Source organism: Notolepis coatsorum (assembly GCF_963971535.1).
Source record: "Notolepis coatsorum genome assembly, chromosome: 16".
Lineage (NCBI taxonomy): Eukaryota > Metazoa > Chordata > Actinopteri > Aulopiformes > Paralepididae > Notolepis > Notolepis coatsorum.
Genome location: NC_140180.1, coordinates 84,211,591 through 84,238,177, shown reverse-complemented (window position 1 = coordinate 84,238,177; position 26,587 = coordinate 84,211,591). Strand labels below are relative to the sequence as shown.

At 42.8% G+C, this 26,587-nt stretch overlaps 1 protein-coding gene across 1 annotated transcript; it reads left to right on the top strand.

Moving 5' to 3' along the window:
• Window positions 1–5,072: 5,072 nt before the first annotated feature.
• Window positions 5,073–26,303, top strand: dctn4 (dynactin 4). The gene is made up of 13 exons (XM_084331621.1): window positions 5,073–5,260; window positions 6,182–6,252; window positions 6,400–6,578; window positions 6,830–6,873; window positions 7,496–7,603; window positions 14,474–14,547; window positions 15,427–15,539; window positions 15,708–15,817; window positions 16,662–16,735; window positions 16,835–16,889; window positions 19,888–19,995; window positions 23,576–23,673; window positions 25,518–26,303. Exons 1-13 carry the CDS (start codon window positions 5,126–5,128, stop codon window positions 25,735–25,737), a joined length of 1,389 nt encoding a protein of 462 aa, XP_084187747.1. The 5' UTR covers window positions 5,073–5,125; the 3' UTR covers window positions 25,738–26,303.
• Window positions 26,304–26,587: the final 284 nt, after the last annotated feature.

The window sequence follows — 26,587 nt, the reverse complement described above, 5'->3', positions numbered from 1 at the left end:
TGCACAATCAATGCGGGCAAGACCACACACACCTGTGTTGAGAGTGATGGGTGAGTAGGTGCAGTTACATGCTCTCACCACTTGGGGCCTTCCTGTCAGGAAGTCCAAGACCCACTGGCAGAGGTCGTAGTTCAAGCCCAGGTCTCTGAGCTTGACAACGAGCTTGGAGGGGACTATGGTGTTGAATGCTGTGCTGTAGCCAATAAATAACATTCTCACATAGTTCCCCTCTTGTCTAGTGTGATGCTGCCACAGGCTATGGCGTCCTCCGTGGACCTGTTGGGGCTGTATACAAATCGCAGGGGGTCCAGAGTGTTGGGGAGGGAGGAACAGATGTAACAAGCGGGTGTGGGTTTTTGGGGTACAGGGACAATAGTGGATTTTTTCAAACAGGTGGGGATGCCAGACTGTTCTAGGGACAGGTTGAATATGTCAGTGAATACCGGGGCCAGTTGGTCAGCACTGACTTTTAGAACACGTCCGGGGATGACGTCTGGTCCTGCTGCTTTCCTGGTATTCACTTTCTTAAAGGTCCTCTTCACCTCATGTCCTGAACACTGAGGGGCCTTTCTCACTCACCAATCGGGGTCGAATCAGCGCCCCCGGGGATGGGGGGGAGTGTTCTCACTCAGACGGACACACCCCTTTTGGATGCGAAGCGGCGCTGATTCGGAATACCCCCCGCTGAACCTGGGACGGTTGAAATAGGTGGTTTCGGGTGCGGGCCAGTGGGAGCGGGGGGCGTGACACACACAACGTCGTTACTGTAATATGCTTTCATGCTTGCTTGAATTTTGGGCAGATAAAACCACACAGCAACAACTGGACAATACCCACAAAAACTATATTTATGGGCAATTTGAGAGTTCAGACCTCAACCAAAAACAAGCATTGTGGAGCCTCACAGCTCAGTGGATGAAAACATGAAGCCACATTACAAACGCACAGCACTTCCCTGGCTCGCATTAGGCATGGCAATTTTGTTTGCCATGCTATGTCTATACATTGGTTTCTTGTTCGAATGCATTTATTTCTATTAGACCAGTGGTGCACAACCAGTCGGCTGTGGTCGACCAGTAGATCAATGACATGCAATGTAATTGCCACAAGCGATGGGATGTTAGCTGCTGTACAGGCTAAGCTAACTAGCGTTAGCCGTTAGCTTAGCGTTTAGCTGCTAGCCACAATGCTATACTGTTATACTGGCATATTCCATTCACGTTAGCATGTAAGCTAACAAAACGGCGCCGATTAGACTAAACACCGCTTTTGGTGTTCCATTGTGTTGATGTTAGTTTTGTTTCATCAACAAATGAGAGGCAGAACACACAGTGAATGTATCCGTTTTGTTTATTGCACGTTCTTTGCTGAAAAATAAGTGCTACAGTGCCAGTGTCTATACTAGACTAGTACTAGGCTAAGCTAACTAGCGTTAGCCGTTAGCTTAGCGTTATCCCTGGGAAACGCTCAAAAGCAAACTCTACAACACCATCCATTCGTGATAAAATGGGGTGGGTTATATTGACAAGGCTTGACAACAGAGGTTCAAATATAACTTCATATATTGGTTATTTGTTCATTTTATATCAGCATCCAGTCTCCACCGTGTCTCTCAGTCTCTTCCTGTTTACATTTTCGAGCGTGACATCATCGCCTACGGCAAGCTTGCAAGCTAAAAACGCAAACCGTAAACAAAACCCAGAGCGCACCAAGACTGAGTGTGTACACAAACTAGAGGGGGGAGAGGCGGGGGGGAGTTCACATCAGATCTCGGAATGGACTAGAACGGAATGGAACCGAATGGATGAGTGAGAAAGGCCCCTGAGTCTCCATCGGCAGTGGCTCTACTTTCTATTGTAGTGGCCTTTTGATTGATTGATTGATTGATTTGATTGATTGAAAAGTTTATTAACAGATTGCAGAATGGGTACAGTACAGTACAGCTCAATACATACGACGACACTGTACACTGTACATTGGAATACTGACAAAGCCATACTTGGTTATTTACTGTGCAACTGGGTTAGGCCATTTAGGCTGTAGGCTGTTGTTGTAATTTCAGCCTCAAAACGTGCATAGAAAGTTTGAGCTAATTTGCCAAGGAGACATCAGTGTTCAGCATGGGGGGGTGCCTTGGTAGTCATCGTTCTGAGGCCAAACTCTGATCAAAATGACTGACGTGAATTCTCTCGGGATGAAGAATGGACGACACTTGATGGATATGAACTCCAGGTTGGCCGAGCAGTGGTCCGATAGTCGCTTCACGTTTCCTGGGTCACACCAGTTGTTATTAACACTTTGAGCGCCACGCCGTGTTTTCCTTTTTACCCCCTTGAATGCCACGATCCACTCCCAATGTTAACGTTAATATCGCCTAATCTATGTTTTAAATTATGGCTATGTGTCTAATCTGCCCGTCGCTTATCAAAGAATCATTTTCCAGTCAGTGTTGTCAAGGCAGATTGGTTTTTTATCGCTTCATTTCCGTTTGAGAGCATTTTGAAAAGCACCCGTTTTCAGGTGAAAAACAACCTATTCTATGATAATCGCCTTTTACTGGAAGATTCCAGAACGTTGATATTTGTCGGCCTATTTATGAATCGTTTTCAAATAAACGCTAGATGATCAATAGTATACGTGCACGCACGCACGTTCGAGCCGCGCGCTGATAATAGCTGCTTTCATTTCCTCATGGATTTTACAGTGAAACAGCTAGAGCACATATCACAAAAAAGCTTATATCTCCTCGAAAACGAGTCTGATTATCCTAACACTGATAACATAGATTCCTTACCTGACATCAGATGGTATCCAAATGGTATATTCCAATTCCTGATCACCATTCGAAAAAAATCGATAAGTATATTGATCCAACGTGTGTACAGTATAACCCATGCTCGCCGCAGCTCAGAGGATCCAGAATGAACTCTGGTAACTCCGGCTGCATCAGTGGACTGGAAAATGTGGACTGGAATATTTTTTTCCCCCCATCTATTTTCATTGAGTCCATTCCAAAAGGGTGATTTACAATCTGGGAGACGATAGGGGGCGCTTTTTTCACATCTGATCGCCGGCGGCCCCTGGATTTCCAACGGTAGGCTCGGGTGATGCAATATGATTTCAGATCGCTACAAAAATATATATATAAAAAATTCTGAGAAAAGCCGTGACGTGGCTTTCAACGTCACTATCGTAAACCCGAGATTAGCCGTGAGTGGCGCTCAAAGTGTTAACCATAAAACACATGCCTCCTCCCTTCGATTTCTTATTCTTTTTACTTTTTTTACTGTGGGAAGAGGAGGCTCATACAGAATCAAGCATTTCACTGTATGTGCATGTATGTACCTTATATGTGACAAATAAAAACTTGAACTTGATTTAAAAAAAAAAAAACAAGTATATATCCACAGAGCTTTTAGAAAGGTGTGGAAAAAAGTATTACTTTCTCCCCCAAAAAATATTTATTAATGCATTTATAATTAAAAAACAACTTTGCAGGTCCAAAATGAATGTTGTTGCGTGCATGTATCGCCTCCCTACTTCCCATTTCCCCACGTGGAATGCACCTGATTGATTGGATAAATTACATGCCGGTGCTCTAGTGCGACATCTAGTGGCTGAATGTTATCTATAGCACCTTTAACAAACATTTTCCGAATGTTAGTGATTCAAGGAATTCATATAAAACTGTTGAAAAGAAAAACAACACTTCCCCTTTAAAACAACACTTCCCCTTAGTTTCCTGATGAATTGAAAATGGGGGACCCTGATGTAAACAAGACGAAAGTCTTTCTCTGGTCTGTATCCCCTTAACAATTGTGTGTATTGAGCTGTACTCTATGTACCCATTCTGCAATCTAGTTTTCAATCAATCAATCAATCAATCAATCAATCAATCAATCAATCAATCAATCAATCACAAGAGTAGCGCACGTCATTTAAGGCGAGACACCCCAGGTAAATAGTCAAATATACTTTTTTGTTGATTTTGAGATTTTGTTATATTTGGCTTCCTAAACATGTCTTCTATGACACTAGTGATAATAAAACGTCAATAACACACATTTAGTTGTTTATTTTACTTCATTTTGCCTTATTGCATCCATAAATGTGCACATATTAAATGGGGAAGTGCCTCATTTGCATATATAAACATACATCTCAGAAAACTTGCAATATATTTTTTCTTAGTTTATATGTACATAACAAACTGGGAAAGTTTCATAGTGATATCTATTCAAATATCTTTTGCCTATTAGGGGGTACTACACTGTACTACACTGTTTGTAGCCTGTGTGTAGTTCTGTTCAGTTCAATAACATCATTATTATTATTATTATTCAGTTATCAGGCATGTGTTTAGGTTGTCTATTACTAATGGTTTGATTAGGTATTGTGTTTGTAAATATCTGTTTAAAAAAAAAAGTATGGCATTTTACAATACAGAACTTTGAAGGCGTTTTCCCAAAAATGAGTTTTAAGAGTTTTTCCTCATACTCTGAGCCAGAAATCTCCACCTCAGTAGCACTCACATACACCAAACCTTCCAGTTCTATTCATATCTATGTTCTGAAGGTATTTACAGAAGGGTTTGTTGATATCGCATTCATACCCTGATTTATATCACATTTTATTCCTAAAAACATGGCGAAATATGGAATTTTACCATAAAAATGGACTGGAGTATTTTCTGATTTATGGAGTGATAAAAAGAGATATCCAAAATCCCCTCTGTAATAACCTTTGGCTCTAATATGTCAACAAAATGAAACTATAATTTTGAAAATGGCTTTATCCAATGTTCAGATTTCTGTCCTGGAATTATATGCAAATTAGTGCATATTTAAGTAGATCATGCCTAATTTGCATATTTAAACATACAATTTCAGAAAACTTGTAATACAAAAAAGTCTTGTCTTAATATAAGTAATCAACTGGGGAAGTTTCATTGTGACATCTATTAGTTAATTTGTTTACCCTATTCACCTGTAGTGTCTCCCCTTAAGAGCTATCATTTTTCACCACCAGGAGGCGACATTGAGCAGTAGACAGACGATGATGATGATCTTAGTTCTGTGGTCCAGACTTCAGTAGCTGCTCCCTCCCTGGGCTGCACTGGAGAGAGATGGCGTCCCTTCTGCAACCAGAGAAGGTCCTTTATCTGGTCCACGGGGAGAAAAAGATGAGGTCTCCTTTGTCTCAACTGTATTTCTGTCGCTACTGCAGCGAGCTGAGGTCCCTGGAATGTGTGTCTCATGAGGTACGTGGCGTTTTCTCCTCTGCTGCTAATATTGAGCTAGAAGCCAGACAGCTATCTTAGCCAACTAGCTACATTGTTGTTAGCCTTGCCTAGCAGTTGACAGGTGGGTGGGACTTTGTCAAATAAAACTGGCCGTGTTGTGGCCAAGCCACATGTCAATCACCGATTTAGTAGAATACTCTCATCTGATTGGTTGTATGTGACTGTTTCAACTTTCGTTCGAAGCTACCAGGCTAACACCAGGCCTGTCATCCAGTTAGCTAACAGCTAGCGTTCCTGTTTCACTAGCATTATTTATGTCAACGAAACTAGTAAAAGGACGTTACTACTTAGCCTTAATGTTGCTAATGTTCTCAAAACACTGCGAATACAACCCAAAAACTAGGCCTTTTATTAACGAGTCTGCTTGTACTGGAAACAAACCATCACCACCACACCCAGACAGAGCTGTCAACTGTATAGCAACTTGTCTTCCAGTCAACTATTCAGAGCTGCCATTTCACATGCTGAAACAAACAAGAGACAGTGTTTACAGTGTGTGTTCGTGTCATTCCCCACAACATCAATGTCTCTGTCTGATCTAAGCGGTGTTTATCTGCTACACTCGCACGTCCTGTCGGGTTTGAACTGTTAAACAGTAATCCAGAACTATTGTAATGTATTGCACTGTGTATACTATGACATTTATCATGTTTTGTAATGGATTACAGAAATTCAAGAAGCCTATTGGAACGTGATGTTCTGATATGATTTGATTAATATATCTGCATTATTTTATCCCACTTTATGCTTAGCTCTTGCTGCTTGGTTTACACAGATTGTATGTCTTATTTCTTACTGATGTAAAGCACTTTGAACTGCAATCCCCTGTATGAAAGGTGCTATACAAATAAAGTAATTATTACCGTCTCTGGTGATCAGGTGGACTCTCACTTCTGCCCGAGTTGCCTGGAGAACATGCCTTCTGCAGAGGCCAAGCTCAAAAAGAACAGGTGAGACCGAGAGGTTGGAGATCTCGGCGTACCTCGTCTTAGCCACGCTTTTTACCTATCGGCCAGCCGTGCAGAGTGTCATCTGTGGTGCTATGTTCTCCTTACTTTGTTTCATCGAACACGCCACCACTGTCTTGTGTGTCACAGGTGCGCTAACTGCTTTGACTGCCCGTGTTGCATGCACACCCTGTCCACCCGGGCCACCAACATCCCTGCTCCGCTCCCAGACGACCCCACCAAAACGGCCATGAAGAAGGCCTATTATCTGGCCTGCGGCTTCTGTCGCTGGACCTCCCGGGACGTGGGTATGGCTGACAAATCTGTGGGTGAGTCCCAGGCGATGCGAACACCTACAACTGATCATTCATTATGGATTCATGTGGATACAACTCTTACTTATGTACTCGTAGATTATGTACTAATTTAAGTCGATACATCCTTGTGTCCAAGACTATTTTGAAAGTCTTACTTGCATCATTTTATTTAATTTCAACACAGGGTGAAAACTTGCCTTGTTTTATTTAGCTTTTGTTCTTGATGACTGGGCTTCCTTTGTTGTGCCTTTTATTCCCTGCAGCCAGCGGTGGATGGCAGGAGCCAGAGAACCCTCACACCCAGCGGGTACGTTCCTCCAGACGCTCGCATGTCTCCTGATCACAAGTTATGTTATGCAGGCTGTTCTCCAAATGGACCGTTCTTAGAATACTGTGTAAATAAAGTTATGTTTCGCAGGCTGGGCTCCAAATGGACCGTTCTTAGAATACTGTGTGTAAATAATGTTATGTTCTGTGTTCCAGGGCTTCCCCTTTTTTAGTCGGTTCGGTCGCTTTGGTCCTCAGTCAAGTTGATTAGTCTCTTTTTTTTAAAGCTTTTTTTACATTCTGAATGAGTTATTTGCTGAAATATGATCATCAGCACCCTGGTAGGCACTAGATTTAAAGACGTCCTTCTGCATGTGGGAAACACAATTCTCTGGTTTTGTTAAATAATTTATTTTTATTAAATCAACTAGTCAACAAAGTCCTATGACTATTGGTCGACTAAACCTTTATTTAGTGGAGGACAGCCCTACCTGATGCGTTCTTGCTTATCACTTAGCATCTAAAATGTACTTAACTATTTTGCCAGCTTTCTGTCTATGACTCTCATCAGAACATATGAGTATGTATCGTTGGGTTAGGGGTTTGGTTATATTCTATGTATCGTAATGTTGACGTCACTCTGAATGGTATGTCCCTCGCAGATCAACAAGCTGATTGAGTATTACCAGCAGTTGGCCCAGCGAGAGCGTCAGGAGAGAGACAGGAAGAAGCTGGCGAGGAGACGACCCTTCATGCCGCTGTCGTTCTCGGTACACTGTGCCCTCTATAGGACCAACACTTGCATGTCCTCTATAGGACCAACACTTGCATGTCCTCTATAGGACCAACACTTGCATGTCCTCTATAGGACCAACACTCACACGTTTTTTTTTTTTTTTTTTTTTTATCTCCTATAATAGTGGGGTCGCGGCCTGAACAGTTTGGGAACCCCTGCTCTATAGGACCAACAGTCACACACGCATGACTTGCTGATTTGTCAGAATCCTCACACTAATCTCTGCAGTGAGATACGTTTTGTTTTTTATTTTGGCCTAATTGCACGGCTCATACTTACTGAGGGATAACTGCTCTTATTATAACTGCTCTTATCTCTCAGGATTCTGGGAAACAACAAATGGTGCATGTTCTCAATTGATCATTTGACTGGTTCTCATTCATAGCAATAGTGGCAAAATCTGAAATTTGCATATTTTGTTCAATAGACAGAAATATTGGAATGTATGACACGACTGTTAATGGTTTAGAGACTTGTATTTGTCACCAGGAGGAAATTCCTTTTCAGTTTCAGTGCAAATCAACAGACAAAATGATAGCAAACAAGATGAGACAACCAGAGAAATCCTTTCCCGTCTGGGTGCTCTGTTATTAACCCACCTCTTTCAATGTGTTCTCAACAGAACTGTGTTCTCAACAGAACTGTTCTCAACAGAACTGTGTCTCAGCAGAACTGTGTCTCAGCAGAACTGTGTCTCAGCAGAACTGTGTCTCAACAGAACTGTTCTCAACAGAACCGTGTTCTCAACAGAACTCTTCTCAACAGAACTGTGTCTCAGCAGAACTGTTCCCAACAGAACTGTTCTCAACAGAACCGTGTTCTCAACAGAACTGGTCTCAGCAGAACTGTTCTCAACAGAACCGTGTTCTCAACAGAACCGTGTTCTCAACAGAACCATGTTCTCGGCAGAACTGTGTTCTCAGAGCTGGGTATCGAAATTCAATACTTTTATGGTAGCGATTGAATTGCTTCAATACTATCGAGTATCGAAAAACGCAGTGGTATCGAAATTTGTTATGGAATGATGTGTTGTGCGACACCATATTTCGATACCTAATCTCATCTGTGTCACTGAGCCAATAAGCATGTTTGTTCCTTGATATAACATTTCTTCTGTTCAACCACAATCCAAAATGTAACAACGCCTCAGATTGGCTCACACAGCGCATCATAACTCTGCATGCTACGGTATCGAAAAGGATAATCTTGGTATCTGTATCAAACTGATGAAATGATACCCAGCCCTACTGTGGTCTGTCTGATGAGGGGATGAAAGTGACTCTTCTTCTCTCCTTCCTGGTTTGAGAGGCCGTTGACCATATTCACACTGCACAGAGTGGATATATATATATATATTCACACGGCTGCTATTTTTCTCTTACAGTATGTCATGCTCCTCGTGGAAAGGAATCCCAACCTGAGCATGACGTAAGAGCCAATGGCCACCGTGTGAATATGCTCAATTAAAGGTGCTGTAGATAACATTCAGCCACTAGATGTCAATTATCCAATCGGGTGCATTCCACGTGGGGAAATGGGAAGTAGGGAGGGGATACATGTAAACAACAACATACATTTTTGACCCATCAACATCTTAAATGATAAATTCATTAATCAAAACTTTTTTGGGGGGGGGGGGGGGGGGGGGCAATATTTTTATTCTGCACCTTTCTAAAATCTCTGAATGTATTAATAAATATATATATTACTCTACATGAAAATTGTATCTACATCACCTTTAATTTTTGCTCAGCAAATACACAAATGGAATACTAGGTCCTGTGAACCATAGACATAAAGGCTAGATGACTCACCCGCGCTGCTGGCCAATGGAGACCCACATGCCGGCCATCTTGCCACAGGTAGCACGCCCACTCATAACATGCAGTGTTTCCCCTACCACCGCCAACGGGATGCCCCGCCCCTCCAGAAAAAATAATCATAAAAAAAAAAGTATTTAAAAGTTATTTCTTTTAATTTTTTTTTATTAAAGTTTGCTTTAATCACAGTAACGTTGGTGAGCTAGCTAAATTATACATACATCGGTTTTCATATAAATCAATCTTCACTAAGACATTAAAACTGTGGTTTTTTTAACGGTGGTTAAATCGTTTCATTTCAGCTCAGTGTAGAGAAATGCACCGATACTAACAACCACCTTACTGCGCGCGTCTATGACGACACTGTTGACACCACGTATCCGTGACACGCGCACCCCGCGAAAACGCTAGTAGTTTTGTGGGCCTACCACCCCCCCCTGAAAAAAATCCTAGGGGAAGCTCTGACATGAATGTCTATGGTGCATGTACTATGAAAATTGAGCAAGCTATGGTTATTTCAATAGTACATGCACCATAGACATTCATGTTATGAGTGGGCGTGCTGCCTGTGGCAAGATGGCCGCCGGTGAACTACGCTGGAGACTCCGCCTTGCACCATCTAGTTATATATATCTATGCTGTGAACGTCTTCCTTCCCACGATGCATTTCTGTCGCTGCTGCACGCCGCCAGGTGCCACTAATCTCTGCTTGACTGCTTTGGTCTCACCAGGTTCTTCTCTCTCTCTGTTTCCTTTTGCTTCTGCTTCACTGATATTATGGTTTATACCCCCGCCCCCCGCCGCCCCTCCCTCCTCCCAGCAACACACTATTCACGTGGTGGTGAGTTGTATTTTTCACAACTTTATTAGTCAAAAAAACAAAACTGTAGATAACTAGACTGTGTTGTTCTTGTCCTCTGTGTAGCTGAAAGACGTCCCCGGTCACATGAATGTCTCCCCGGGGCGACATGAGACGAACCCACACAATAGGAGGCTCTCTGTTGGCCAGGGGTAGAGGACAAGTGGGATGTGTTCCAAACATTTAGTTAATTAAAAGGTGCTATATATGACATTCAGCCACTAGATGCCGCACTGGAGCATCAGCATGTCATTTATCCAATAGGGTGCATTCCACATGGGGAAATAGGGAGGGGGGGGGGGGGCATTCATTTTGGACCCGTAAACATTTTCTTTAACACTATAGGGACCATCCACGAGTTAACTCGTGATTCGATTCCATGCGTTGTGGACCAGAGCCACGAGTTAACTCGTGGCGAGTTGTTATTGTTTTATTCCATATTTATAATGCTATTAACGTCCGCGATCGAGATGCATGACCTACCCACATATTTGATTTTCGAAACATGCAATACCGGCCAGATCCGCTTAGGGGCGCCATCGTTCCACTGCAGTATCATTGAGGGCATTTGAAATAAAAATAATTTTCACTGTATGTGGACGTTTCATATGAGCCTCGGTTCCAAACGAACACCCTCCATCTTTGATCATGTTACCGATCGCATATTTCAGCCTGGAATAATGGGATTTATGATTAGCCAATGGACATATCGATCTACCAGATTCAGATGACAAATGACGAAATGCTGCCGGCGATCACATGGCCTGACGGTAGGATACTATTCCCCCAAATTACAGCTGGATTGGACATTGTTTTAAAACCTAACGTGATCGATCACTGACATTGGCTACCTGAACGCACACTGTATTGCTAATCAATAATACTAATCGGCGTTCCCCGCCGCCCCCATTTCATCCATAGATGCTCTGTAATAGTCCGGATGCTACGCAGTTTGTTTTATTTCATTCGTATATATACAGCAGAAATGGCGTTTGATATAACGGCGCCAACGTTTAGCCTATTATCTAGCTTCCTGGAAAAAAGACGAGACGAAAAGCGCGATAAACCTTATATTCACGACGCTATAAAATGACAACCAACCGATGGATTCTTATTTTCTTTAAGCCATTATGAAGGCACGGTTTATGCACTCAAGTGACAATGAGAATGGACAGATAGCAATACTATAAATTATATATATAGTTCTTAGAAAGTACATCGGTTTGTAAACAAACCTCTGTCCTCTGAGGCATAAATAATAATATTAATCAATAATATTTTGGGGTCAAAAGCAATACTTTTTATTCTGCACCTTTCTAAAAGATCTGTGGATGTATTATTTATATATATATATATATATATATATATATATATATATATATATATAGCACCTTTTAATACTGATTAGAGCCCTAAAGTCTTGAGCCTACCCCAGACCAAAAGAAGCCCCTGTTTTTGTGAAATTATGTCAATGTGGTTTTATCTGCTTATTTCTGATTGATTGATTGATTGAAAACTTTAACAGATTGCAGAATGGGTACAATACAGTAGATGCAGACCAGAGAAAGACTTTCGTCTTGTTTACATCAGGGTCCCCCATTTTCAATTCATCAGGACATACAGTATATGACATACATGACATACAGATAGTCAGTACTGCTACATCTAGTTCAAGTTCAAGTTCTTTAATAGTTGTCATACAGAAGTACAGAATACTTTCATACAAAATGCTTCTTACTGTTACGCTCCAGAGACTGTGCTAGACAAGATAGTATCAAATAACATAATAACATAATATAGCATGAATTTAGAAGAAGAAAATGAGGTCACAGTGTTCGGTATAGACATATGTACAATGTTCTGAGTTACCATATAATATACAATACACAATACTATGCAGTGTACTAATGTACAGTACTATCTAGTGCAAAGCAGAAATGGGATGAGGTACAATTTTAGGTACAATTTACAGTAAGGTGTACGAGTTGTAGTGCAATCCTTCATCCATAAATATAAAGTGTGGGGAGTGGGTGCTACAGTGTGTTTGTTTAAAGTGGGTGTGTGCTATAAGTGTGTGGAGTGGGTGCTACAGTGTGTTTGTTTAAAGTGAGTGTGTGCGTGTGGATGTGTGTGCTATGTGCGTTTGGTGGTTGTTGTTGTGTAGTGTTCATTCATTGTTCGTTTAGCAGCCTGATGGCCTGGGGATAGAAGCTTCTTCTGAGTCTTTCTGTGCTCGCCTTGAGACTCCTGTATCGCTTGCCTGACCGCAGCAGTTCAAAGAGGCAGTTGTTCGGGTGACTGGAGTCTTTAATGATTCTCTTAGCCTTGCCCTTGCAACGCTTGTAGTAAATGTTCTGGAGGGTGGGGAGCCCCCCTCCAATTGTGCGTTCGGCTGAATGTGTCACTCTTTGTAGTCTGCTTTGGTCTTGTGCAGTGCTATTCCCAAACCAGGAGGTGATGTTGCCGGTCAAGATGCTCTCTATTGTACATGAGTAGAAGTTCTTAAGGATCTTCTGGCTGACTTGGAACTTCCTTAGGCGCCTGAGGAAGTAGAGGCGTTGTCGTGCCTTCTTCACAACACTGTTAATGTGTGTGGTCCATGTCAAGTCCTCGGATATGTAGGCTCCGAGGTACTTAAAGCTGTTGACTCTCTCAACCGGTGCCCCGTCGATGCTGAGGGGGCTGTAGTCCTTGACCCCCGACCTCCTGAAGTCCACAATCATCTCCTTTGTTTTGCTGACGTTCAGGGAGAGGCTGTTTTCCTGGCACCATCCCGCCAGGACCTTGACCTCTTCCAGGTAGGCCCTCTCGTCGTTGGCAGAGATCAGGCCCACCACCACTGTGTCGTCAGCAAATTTGACGATTGTATTGCTACTCCGCTGAGCCACACAGTCGTGTGTGTACAGGGAGTAGAGGAGGGGACTCAGAACACAGCCCTGGGGGGCCCCTATGTTGAGGGTGATGGATGAGGAGGTGCAGTTGCCTGCTCTCACCACCTGGGGTCTGCCAGTCAGGAAGTCCAAGACCCACTGGCAGAGGTCATAGCCCAAGCCCAGGTCCCTGAGCTTGGCTATGAGTATGGAGGGGACTATGGTATTGAATGCCGAGCTGTAGTCGATGAATAGCATTCTCACATAGTTCCCCTGCCTCTTGTCCAGGTGTGATGCTGCTGTGTGCAGCACATGGGATATGGCGTCCTCCGTGGACCTGTTGGGGCGGTATGCAAATTGCAGGGGGTCCATGTTGATGGGGAGGGAGGAGCAGATGTAGCCCTTTACTATACATTTCTATACATTTATGACATACCAGATTTGCAAATACAGTACTGTTTGTGATACAGAAGGAGTCAAGAAAAGGGAGTATATACATTTGACGTAGAAACTGTACATTGGAGGAGGTTGGGTGGGGGGGGTTGGGTACATTGGGATATTGACAACCATACTGGGTAATTTACATTGGAGGTGGTTGGGGGGGGGGGAGACACACTGTATAAACAAGCAAAACTGTACATTGAGGGGGGCGGGAGGAGACACTGTACAAACAAACAAAATTGTACATTGGACTATTGACAACCATACTAGGTAAATGACTGTACATTGGAGGGGGTTGGGTTAGGATATTTACAGGGGCCAGTTTTGAATTGCAGTCTCCCGTAGGTGTCCCTTGAGAGAGGTTTTGAAAGTGGGTAGTGATCCACATTCCTTTACAGCTTTGGGTAGGGCGTTCCACATTGATGTGGCATAATTGCGAAACGTGTTTAGTCCCTTATTTGAGCCGAATCTGGGTTTAACATGATTTGTGGAGCTCCCTCTGGTGTTGTGATCGTGGTATTCACTGACCTTTGGGAATTATTTTGACATGTACATGGGTACCTTGGTCGTGTAGTGTATCTTGTAGACCAGGCCCATTGCAAGTTGCTGTACTCTGTCGTCTACTCTAAGCCATCCTAGGTTGTCAAAGTGGGCAGGGGTGAGGTGGGTTCTAGGAGTAAGGTCAAGCAGTAGTCTGACCAGTTTGTCTTCTCACTTTAAATTTTTTTTTAAATGCCATTTTGTTGAAATGTCCCTTAGTAGCCTTTAGATACAATCAACAGATGTTTGTATTATTGAGCCCTCTCTAATGTGAGGAAGGCAAAGTTTGATGTGTTTTCTTTACCATCTCAAAGGAAAAGTATGGACTAGGAACTCGACTGCAGAGGCAAAGGCCTGGAGCTCCCATATCCAGTCTGGCTGGTCTGTCGTGAGTATCTCCCTCTGTCACACACAGTTGCACCTGACCCGACATGAGAAGCCGCCTTTTAGCTGCAAGTACCTATTTACTTTGCTTGATAAGAGATTGGAATTTCACTGAATGTGTGAGTCAAGTGTCCATGTCCACTTTTACTGCTAGTTTTAATACGCCACACGCTGTAGCGCCGCATTCATATTGGGAATGGGCGTGAGTAATCGCGTTTCAGCTGCACTCGAGTGCTTTTTGAGGGTGCTTGATTTAAAAAATTGTATCCCCAAAAGTGCTTTGTTGTGCCACTGAAACAGAAATCTCGCTCTGAAATCCCACAAGGCGTGAGTTGTTGCAGGAAGACCAACACTAGTAGCTGTGGAGCGTGAGAGCGTACCGTGAAAACCTTGTTGCGTTGAAAGCTAGCTTAGTGTTATCTAAAGGATAAAAACAGTGGTTTGTGTTTGTGCATTTCCAAATTGTGCCAACAACATGTCACCCACTTTGCGTAGCGTTCATAGACTAGTATTGATACGGACATACCGTTCCATGAGTGAGAGACCTGTAGCAGATGGTGGAGGTAATGTAATTACAGCTTTGACTGACGATACGCATTAAGCATAGAGTATATTGCTGTGCATTGTTATGTCCACGGAGCGAGACCTAATCAAATCAGTCGCATGTGTGTGTGACTCTGCGCAATATCTTGTTATTGCTGCTGCAACACTCTTTATTTGTTCTAAAAACAACTACTCAAGCACTACTCGAGTAATTCATTCCATCTGGGAGAACATTACTCGTGCCCATCCCTAGTTCACATCATTCACATTCAATGCCAGTCATGAAAAGAAGATGTTGTTTGTTGACGGCAATACTGTATGTGTGTCTGGGCTCTGCTAGGCTTAAAGAGGGCGAGGACCAGAAGGAGATCAACATTGAGCCTGCCCAGGCCCTGGACGAGGTGGAGCCCTTACCTGAGGATGTGTACACCAGGCCCATCAGCCTGCCAGAAGGTAGGGCCTTCAACCACTGCTGTCCCACTGTTGACCACCATCACTCTCGCTCTTTTACTCATCTTGTACCAATTAAGCTAAATCGAGGCTTAATTGGTTCAAATGGAACAAAAACAAACATAGTTGATGCTCTGTGTGTGTGTGTGTGTGTGTGTGGTGTCCCTGCAGTGACCACACTGCGCCAGCGGCTGCTGCAGCCTGACTTCCAGCCTGCAGGGGCGTCTCAGCTCCACCCCAAACACAAACACCTGCTGATGAAGCGCTCGCTGCGCTGCAGAGTGAGTACTACTGACCTGGTTATACTACAATGTAGCGCTGCAGAGTGAGTACTACTGACCTGTTTATACTACAGTGTAGCGCTGCAGAGTGAGTACTACTGACCTGGTTATACTACAATGTAGCGCTGCAGAGTCAGTACTACTGACCTGTTTATACTACAGTGTAGCGCTGCAGAGTGAGTACTACTGACCTGGTTATACTACAATGTAGCGCTGCAGAGTGAGTACTACTGACCTGGTTATACTACAGTGTAGCGCTGCAGAGTCAGTACTACTGACCTGGTTATACTACAATGTAGCGCTGCAGAGTGAGTACTACTGACCTGGTTATACTACAATGTAGCGCTGCAGAGTGAGTACTACTGACCTGTTTATACTACAGTGTAGCGCTGCAGAGTCAGTACTACTGACCTGGTTATACTACAATGTAGCGCTGCAGAGTGAGTACTACTGACCTGGTTATACTACAATGTAGCGCTGCAGAGTGAGTACTACTGACCTGGTTATACTACAATGTAGCGCTGCAGAGTGAGTATGTAATTAAAACGCACACCACACCAAAACAAATAAGGGAAATCATTAAAACACACTAAACAAACAAAGGAAATAATAAAAACACACGCCAAACAAACAAGATGCATAATTAAAACACACACCAAACAAAAAAGCAAACGAATTAGAACGCACACCAAACAAACAACCAAATAAAATGACAAGTCATGCAAGACACGCATGACGCAGAAAATACATTACATTAAAAGGCGGGGTGACCGTCGCAGGTGTGAGTAAACAACTCTGCTTAAAAGTCGAATTTACGCTAAAGATGTGTTTTTACTGTCTCTAGAAATGTGAGCACAATCTGAGCAAACCCGAGTTCAACCCCACTTCAATAAAGTTCAAGATCCAGCTGGTGGCTGTGTGAGTATCAGGCTTCACCTTTCTGATCTCTTCCTGATCCATACCTGCCCCTATCTCTGCCCTGGCAGTGCATCGACTTACATGCTGTTGTTCACACAGGAGCTACATCCCTGAGGTCCGAATCATGTCCATTCCAAACCTACGCTACATGAAGGTGAGTGTCCCCCTGCTGCCATGTTGCTTCTCCATTATGATGTCATAGTGATCTTTCAATTTATAAACTGCTTATTTTAAAGGGGACATATTAGAAGAAGAAGATTACTTTATTGTCAATGTACACAAGGCAATTTAAATGTGTCTTTTCACATATCCCTCCTAGTTACACATACACAGTCCTCATATCCCCCCTAGTTACACATACACACAGTCCTCATATCCCCCCTAGTTACACATACACAGTCCTCATATCCCCCCTAGTTACACATACACAGTCCTCATATCCCTCCTAGTTACACATACACACAGTCCTCATATCCCCCCTAGTTACACATACACAGTCCTCATATCCCCCCTAGTTACACATACACAGTCCTCATATCCCTCCTAGTTACACACACACAGTCCTCATATCCCCCCTAGTTACACATACACACAGTCCTCATATCCCTCCAATTACACATACACACACAGTCCTCATTTACTTTTTATCATGTCTATTTTATTCTATTGTATTTTGGCACAATCGAAGGCGGGCATGGCCACCTTAATTTCACTATATGTCTTGTGTATGTATGTGACGATTAAATCTCTTGAATCTTCCTCACATACACACAGTCCTCATATCCCTCCTAGTTACACACACACAGTCCTCATATCTCTCCTAGTTACACACAGTCCTCATATCCCTCCTAGTAGTTACACACACAGTCCTCATATCCCTCCTAGTTACACACACAGTCCTCATATCCCTCCTAGTAGTTACACACACACAGTCCTCATATCCCTCCTAGTTACACACAGTCCTCATATCCCTCCTAGTTACACACAGTCCTCATATCCCTCCTAGTTACACACAGTCCTCATATCCCTCCTAGTTACACATACACAGTCCTCATATCCCCCTAGTTACACATACACACAGTCCTCATATCCCTCCTAGTTACACACACACAGTCCTCATATCCCTCCTAGTTACACACAGTCCTCATATCCCTCCTAGTTACACACAGTCCTCATATCCCTCCTAGTTACACACACAGTCCTCATATCCCTCCTAGTTACACACACAGTCCTCATATCCCTCCTAGTAGTTACACACACACAGTCCTCATATCCCTCCTAGTTACACACACAGTCCTCATATCCCTCCTAGTAGTTACACACACAGTCCTCATATCCCCCCTAGTTACACACACAGTCCTCATATCCCTCCTAGTTACACACACACAGTCCTCATATCCCTCCTAGTTACACACACACAGTCCTCATATCCCTCCTAGTTACACACAGTCCTCATATCCCTCCTAGTTACACATACACACAGTCCTCATATCCCTCCTAGTTACACACAGTCCTCATATCCCTCCTAGTTACACACACACAGTCCTCATATCCCTCCTAGTTACACACACAGTCCTCATATCCCTCCTAGTTACACATACACACAGTCCTCATATCCCTCCTAGTTACACATACACACAGTCCTCATATCCCTCCTAGTAGTTACACACACAGTCCTCATATCCCTCCTAGTTACACACACAGTCCTCATATCCCTCCTAGTTACACACACGCAGTCCTCATATCCCTCCTAGTTACACACAGTCCTTATATCCCTCCTAGTTACACACACACAGTCCTCATATCCCTCCTAGTTACACACACAGTCCTCATATCCCTCCTAGTAGTTACACACACAGTCCTCATATCCCTCCTAGTTACACACACAGTCCTCATATCCCTCCTAGTAGTTACACACACAGTCCTCATATCCCTCCTAGTTACACACACAGTCCTCATATCCCTCCTAGTAGTTACACACACAGTCCTCGTATCCCTCCTAGTTACACATACACACACAGTCCTCATATCCCTCCTAGTAGTTACACATAAAGTCCTCATATCCCTCCTAGTTACACACGCACAGTCCTCATATCCCTCCTAGTAGTTACACACACAGTCCTCATATCCCTCCTAGTAGTTACACACACAGTCCTCATATCCCTCCTAGTTACACACACAGTCCTCATATCCCTCCTAGTAGTTACACACACACAGTCCTCATATCCCTCCTAGTTACATATACACACAGTCCTCATATCCCTCCTAGTTACACATACACAGTCCTCATATCCCTCCTAGTAGTTACACACACAGTCCTCATATCCCTTCTAGTTACACATACACAGTCCTCATATCACTCCTACAGTAGGTACACATAACACAGTCCAGCATTATGTATTAATGGTTGTGCATGATATAGGACACCTACTGTTCTGGTTTGGTATTTAGAAAATCTGGTTAATTTTTAAATAATTTATTTACATAATAAACATCTAGCTATTAGTACTCTAATGTCAAATACGGTCTTACAACTCTACAGATCAGTTTGGAAATATGAGTTTGGAAAAAGTATGGCGTTTTGAAATGGAACATGTGTGTGTTTTCAACAATGGAATCAAGGCTTAACATCAATGTCTCTCCATTAAGTCTGACCAGAACACAGCATTTAATTAAAACCACGGAAACAAGTGGTCAGTGCTGTATTGATCTTCAGTGCTGTATTGTCCTTCAGTGCTGTATTGACCTCCAGTGCTGTATTGACCTCCAGTGCTGTATTGACCTCCAGTGCTGTATTGACCTCCACTGCTGTATTGATCTTCAGTGCTGTATTGACCTCCAGTGCTGTATTGACCTCCACTGCTGTATTGACCTCCAGTGCTGTATTGTGCTGTATTGATCTTCAGTGCTGTATTGATCTTCAGTGCTGTATTGATCTTCAGTGCTGTATTGATCTTAAGTGCTGTATTGACCTCCAGTGCTGTATTGACCTCCACTGCTGTATTTACCTCCAGTGCTGTATTTAGCTGTATTGATCTTCAGTGCTGTATTGATCTTCAGTGCTGTATTGATCTTCAGTGCTGTATTGACCTCCAGTGCTGTGTTGTTTGCAGGTTAGAAGGTTAATGTAGGTTGTTAACTTGTGTCTTCAGGAGAGCCAGGTGCTGCTGACCCTGACCAACCCGGTGGAGAACATCACCCATGTGACCCTGCTGGACTGTGAGGAGGGCGACCCGGACAACGTCAACAGCACGGCCAAGGTAGAACACCACCATTTAACCACTCTAACTAAGGTAGAACACCACCATTTAACCACTCTAACTAAGGTAGAACACCACCATTTAACCACTCTAACTAAGGTAGAACACCACCATTTAACCACTCTTAACTAAGGTAGAACACCACCATTTAACCACTCTTAACTCATTCAGCGCCAGTCACAAGATAACTCGCCAACCGTTCAGCGCCAATCACGAGAAAACTCAGGTTTTAATCGTTATTTCTTCTATTAGCTATATCCATACATTTTTCATCCATCCAGCCTGATGTTATCATTGGGAATGGGTTTGAGCTAGCAAAAGGGCAAATACCACCGCCTACGCCTTCCAGCCAGTATTGCACTCTATTAGAAATGGTGTAGTTTATTTTCTGGGCCGATCTGAGCCGTGCGGGCGGGGTTTATATACTCTGGCAGGACTAGCGTTTACAACGTTACATCTGCGATGCTGCCCCCCCCCCCTTCATATGCATGCAATGCCGGGCAATGTGGGACGGACCTCCACAAGCAGTATTTGGAATGGCGATCAGATAATTGGATTATTTCTTTTGCATTACATCACAGACCAGGTAAGGACTCTATATATAAAATCTTGCGTTGATCTGATATTTCTTTCTACCGCGATCGGAGCTGTGTGTGTGTGGCTTTTCACCGTTGGCTGTGGTGGGGGTGGGGGGGAGCGCCGCGCTACGAGGGCCATTTCATGTATGCACGAGGAAGGATAATGATAATTTAGCGTTGATGTCAGGAAGATTCGATAATCAGGTGAAAAATTACAACGTGTTTAGTGTATTCCACTAAAACGCTATTACCGCGTCTTTTCCTGGGATTACTAAGAATCACCAAAACTATACTCATTCAAAACGGTATAAAACGGAAATGTACGGATGAAAAAACAATCTGTTTTGTGCATGTTGACTGGAAGCAACTCACTGACAATCGACGGGTGTATTAGACCCATAGCTATAATATAAGATATATTTTAAGCACTCGCAAATCTCGCAGTCTCCCCATTGATTAAAGCGATGGCGTTCTAGCGCCCCCTGGCTCATTAAGCGATGGCGCTGAATGAGTTAAGGTAGAACACCACCATTTAACCTCTCTAATGTAGAACACCACCATTTAACCTCTCTAAGGTAGAACACCACCCAATTAACCTCTCTAAGGTAGAACACCACCATTTAACCTCTCTAATGTAGAACACAACCATTTAACCTCTCTAATGTAGAACACCACCATTTAACCTCTCTAAGGTAGAACACCACCATTTAACCACTAAGGCTGTCCCCGAACCCTGTTTTTGGGATTCGAACTTCGTCAGGGTTTTTCCGAACGAACGTTCGAACCTTCATTTTTAATAAAAAAAATAAAGTAATTTTTCTTTTTTTCTTTTTTTTTTCTTTACTATCCTCAAACTAAATCCTCAATTTGAATAAAGTGATTAATCTGATTAAATTAGTATTTTTCTTTTTATTAAATCAACTTTCCAGCCCCAGACCCAGCCCAGGGAGAAGCCCCAGCCCAACTAAATCAATTAAATCAACTTTCTTTAATGAATATAAGTTACTCATCAGTTTCTTTTAATACTATAATATTAGTGTAGCCTAATCTTTATCTGCAACTGTGAAGAAAAACCCCATTGGTTTAAACAGAATTAAAGGCCCACTTGCAGGTTGTATTTTTGTTCAATAAACAATGTGGACTAGGCCAAAAATTATCGAAATTGACCCAGTTTTAGCGTTTTTATCAAACATTTTGTCCGCCCAACCACAACCACCACGCACATGCATATTTTAATCCATGTTTCATAGCGTGCGTGTGTCATCTTAACACTTTCACAGCTGGCCGTGTTTTCCTTTTTACCCCCTTGAATGCCCAGCAACCACTTCAATGTTAACGTTAATATCGCCTAATCTATGTTTTAAATTATGGCTATGTGTCTAATCTGCCCATCGCATTATCAATGACCCATTTCCAGTCAACATTGTCTGTTTTCGTAGGCAGTTAGCCTCTGGTATGCGTGCCATTAGCGTTAGCCACGCTTCTAGGACTCTTTTTTTTCTTTTGGAAAGAATGATAATTTTTTTTTTTTTGGTTATAATTTTTTATTTATTTTTTTTGTATTCGACTAAGAGGTTGGCAGTCGACTACGGCTCCTTTCGACCGATTAGTCGACTAATAGGGGTCAGCCCTAGTAAATACTAATGTAAATCATTGTCGTTGTACATATTGTGTATATAACGTTAGTAGCTAGCTTGCTAGCCGGCATTCTCGAAACTCCTAACTCCTGTATACGTTTGTCCTCGCAAAGTATTCTGCCAGTGAACGTATGGACACGACGGTAGTAGTAGTTATAAGGTGTTTGAGCTTGTAACGTTAACGTTAGTTAGCTATCGTGGTAGCCCGTTTCGTGACTGTGATGCACCGAGTGCATCAGTCACGAAAGGGGCTACTATCGTATCAACATGCCGTGACGTGTAGCTTGCTAGCCGGCATGATGCGTGCAGTGCTTTGCCCCACAGGTCTGAGAAGAGGACCTGCACATTTTACTCGTTCCCGAAACTCCTCTACATGCCCCGATTTAAAATGGTTCACGACAGTAGACATAATGCTAACGTCAACGTTAGCTAGCTAGCTTGGTACTATGACCCATGACGGGGATAAGGCGACAGCCAATAGCGCTGCTGTACTGAACAACAGGCTGCCTAGTGGTAAATGTAGTTATTTTTTACGACATTAAAAACCTTATAACTACCTTGTTTCAACCAAAAATGCAGTAGTAGCTGGTCCATCAAAGTCTCTCCGACGATTAAACCCATTTTCGTCTTGTAAGGCATCCATTTGGATCAAGGACATGGCTTTCTGCGCTCGTCAAACTCCATTGTAGTGTATGAGAAGTAGGGAAAAGCTACCTGCAGTGACGTCACGGCACTGATATTGTCTGATAAGCTTTTTGATTGGCTCCATACATGTTATTCGTGCGTGGACATTTTTAACCCTTTCTGAGTGGAATTTCCGGCGTCAAATGGAAAAAAATAAATAATGAAAATAGATACCAATGATGTAAACTACACATAATTGAAGACTAGCCTGCAAGTGGCACTTTAATAGAATTTATTTTAAATTTTTTTATAAAAAATTCGAATGTTGATTTAGAATTTGAATGCCAACGTAACAAACGAAGGTTCGAACGTTTGGGCTCAGCCCTATTAACCACTCTAAGGTAGAACACCACCATTTAACCTCTCTAAGGTATAACACCACCATTTAAAATACCACTATATCCCCCAGACCGTTTTACACTGGACTCTTACATGCTTTCATTATACCACTATATCAATGGCCCCCAGACTGTTTTACACTGGACTCTTACATGCTTTCATTATACCACTATATCAATGACCCCCAGACTGTTTTACACTCTACTACATGCTTTCATTATACCACTATATCAATGGCCCCCAGACTGTTTTACACTGTACTACATGCTTTCATTATACCTCTATATCAATGGCCCCCAGACTGTTTTACACTGGACTCTTACATGCTTGTTGTGCTTCCAGGTGGCGGTGCCGCCCAAGGAGCTGGTCCTGGCAGGAAAGGATGCTGCCGCTGAGTACGATGAGCTGGCTGAACCTCAAGACTTCCAGGACGACCCAGAGTAAGAAACACAAACACTTGACCTCCAATGCCAAAGAGCCGGTAACCAATCACGCTTGGCCTATGCGATGGTTGCTGAGCCGGTAACCAATCACGCTTGGCCAATGCGATGGTTGCTGAGCCGGTAACCAATCACGCTTGGCCTATGCGATGGTTGCTGAGCCGGTAACCAATCATGCTTGGCCTAACCAGACGGAACACTTCAGGTGACGCCCTGACACCTCTTACTGCCAGGGAACTGCCGCATTGCCATTTTCAATGCGTTCAAGAATATAACTGTAGTGGATAATTCTATGAATGAAAAACATAACAGTTCAAATGTGACCGGTGAGGCAGGTTAGTGTTTTAAAATAAGTTTTACCCGTTTAGTTTTACCTCAACTCCTGCACACATGGTGCTCACACTCCCAAGCTAACATTGATATATTCCCTCTGTAACAACACTACATGGAGAGGTATAACACATTGAACCAATCACACTGTACTAGGGATGTCCGATATTATCGACCTACCGATATTGGCATTAAAATGTGATATCGGAAATGATCGGTATCTGTTTTAATATATATTTTTTTTACATTTATTTACCCAGGCAAGCAAGTAAGAACAAATTTTGATTTTATTTATCGTCAAAAGTATGCATAATGTTGTGTTAATTCCACAACAAGAGATATGTAATGTTAATTACCTGAAATTATTCAGTTTTTTTGCGGGGGAAACCCTGCATACATCGGTATTGGTTGATATCGGTATCGGAAATTAAGAGTTGGACAATATTGGTATATTGGTATCGGTAAAAAATCCAATATCGAACATCCCTACACTGTACTGAATGGGATGGAATAAAGAAAACCGTTATTTACCGGATATGTAATTAATCGCATAACCATTTTAGGCCTGATATTCTATATTCTATAATCGTATTTCAAATGGCATGTGTCCGGATGGCAGAATTCAGTACTGTATCTACAAAACCTTCTGTTTAATCATCTTCCATTTATTCATTTGCTTAGATTTTTCAGGTCTGGTCAATTTTGGCATGGTGTTATTCAGTCAAAGATAAAAAGGAATTAATTGATATTCTCATTTGGTTCATTACAATTTACTCAAGCCTAGTAACGGACACAGTATTTCTGACACTGGGAATAAGATCCATAGATGTCCCTAGAATCAGATACCAAGAACATGCAAATGGACCATATTAAAAAAAAGTCTGTAAATGTGTATTCTACGTTCTTATGGAATGAATGAGAGAAAAAAAATATTTAAATAAATTATTATTATTATTTATTAATTTTGAGTTAATTTTTATAATGCGATAATTTGCTGTGTAATTCATTCATCTAATTAACACGATAAACTGACAGCCCTAAATTATACATAACACTAATAATAACCCTAATGATCCTAGTGAAACTGTGGAGTTACTTTTGATTCCCACCTCCATCTACACAGTTTGTGTATTACTAATCTAACTTTTTTTTTTTTTTTTAATTTTATTGAATTTCAAAGATGTATTTCAACTTGTGAGACACTGGGGCTACCCTCATTTACAGTGACGACGAGCTTACAAAACGAGACACAGTTAACAGTAGTAGGCACAACAAATGAGAATAAACCGTTACACGTCGACACAGTGGTCGGAGATCATTCTTTTAAATGCAGCAAAGAAAGGAAGAACCTTCAGTTTCAGTCAGTTGGAAGGCATTCCAGGTGTTGGAAGCATCATTGGAAAAAGCAGTTTTTCCTACAGTAGTTCAGAGGAAACTCTTAGCTTGGGTTTCTCTCTCTCTCTCTCTCACTCTCTCACTCTCACTCTCACTCTCACTCTCTCTCTCTCCCACAGTGTCGTCGCCTTCAGAAAATCCAACAAGATCGGTTTCTTCATCAAGGTGGTCCCCCAGAGGGAGGAGGACGGGGAGGTCACAGTGTCGTTCAGGATCCGTCACGACTTCCGCAACCTGGCGGCTCCCATCAGGCCCCTGGAGGAGGGCAGCGAGGTGTCCACCGAGGCCATCTGGCTGACGCACCATGTGGAGCTGAGCCTGGGCCCGCTGGCGCCCTGAGAGGATGCGCACACACACACAGACACACGTACACACGTCACACATCATGTTATCCTCACCAGGTCCCAGAGGCCCCCTACTGCTTCTCGCTGCCACATCATCCTCCTCTTTGTCATCCGCCGTGGATGACAGTATTTACCCGCATGCTGCAACTATCGTAAATATCAATATCCTGTCGTAGACATTCAGTTACAGAGTGTACTCTGCCCAACAAGGAGGCTCTCTGGGCCGAAGGAGGGGATCCGTTCACACGCCTAGGGTCGTTATTTTGCTATCGTCTGGAGTCGCACAGTAAATGCATTTTAATTGGCGTTATAGAGAATAGTGAGATAATAATGTAAATGTTCCATTTGTATTAGCCGTGTATCGGTTGGATTCTATTAAGATGCTCTTCTGTTTTCTGGTTTGATGGATTTTACTGCCCTCTTGTGGCGGGGTCTGTACATCGCTGTCACCCTTTTAATCTCATAGTGTTAAAACTCTGGAAATCACTCCTTGGTTTGTAGTAGGATGATGTTAAAACGCAGTAAATCACTGTACTGGCTAATAAAATAATGTGATACAGACTTCTCTGCTTGTTTTGTATCTTTTTCTATTCTATTTTCTTTTTGGGCTTTCTGTATTTTTCACCCATCCCAATGGTCGTTATGCCAATTCCCTTCCTGGTCATTGCGAGCATTGCCCCACTGTTGTCCTGGGGAGGGTGTAGAACTACTGTACCACATGCCTCCTCCGATACATGTGGAGTCGCCAGCCGCTTCTTTTCACCCCACAGCAAGGAGTTTCACTGGGGGAACGTAACACGTGCGGAGGTTCACACTATTTCCCCCAGATCCCCTCCCTGCTGAAC

Excerpts from the sequence above, each read along its gene's own strand:
- dctn4 (XM_084331621.1), top strand. The coding sequence starts at position 5,126 with ATGGCGTCCCTTCTGCAACCAGAGAAGGTCCTTTATCTGGTCCACGGG. Across the intron at positions 16,890-19,887 it reads CAAACCTACGCTACATGAAG|GAGAGCCAGGTGCTGCTGAC; the intron begins GTGAGTGTCCCC and ends TTGTGTCTTCAG. Across the intron at positions 23,674-25,517 it reads GACTTCCAGGACGACCCAGA|TGTCGTCGCCTTCAGAAAAT; the intron begins GTAAGAAACACA and ends TCTCTCCCACAG.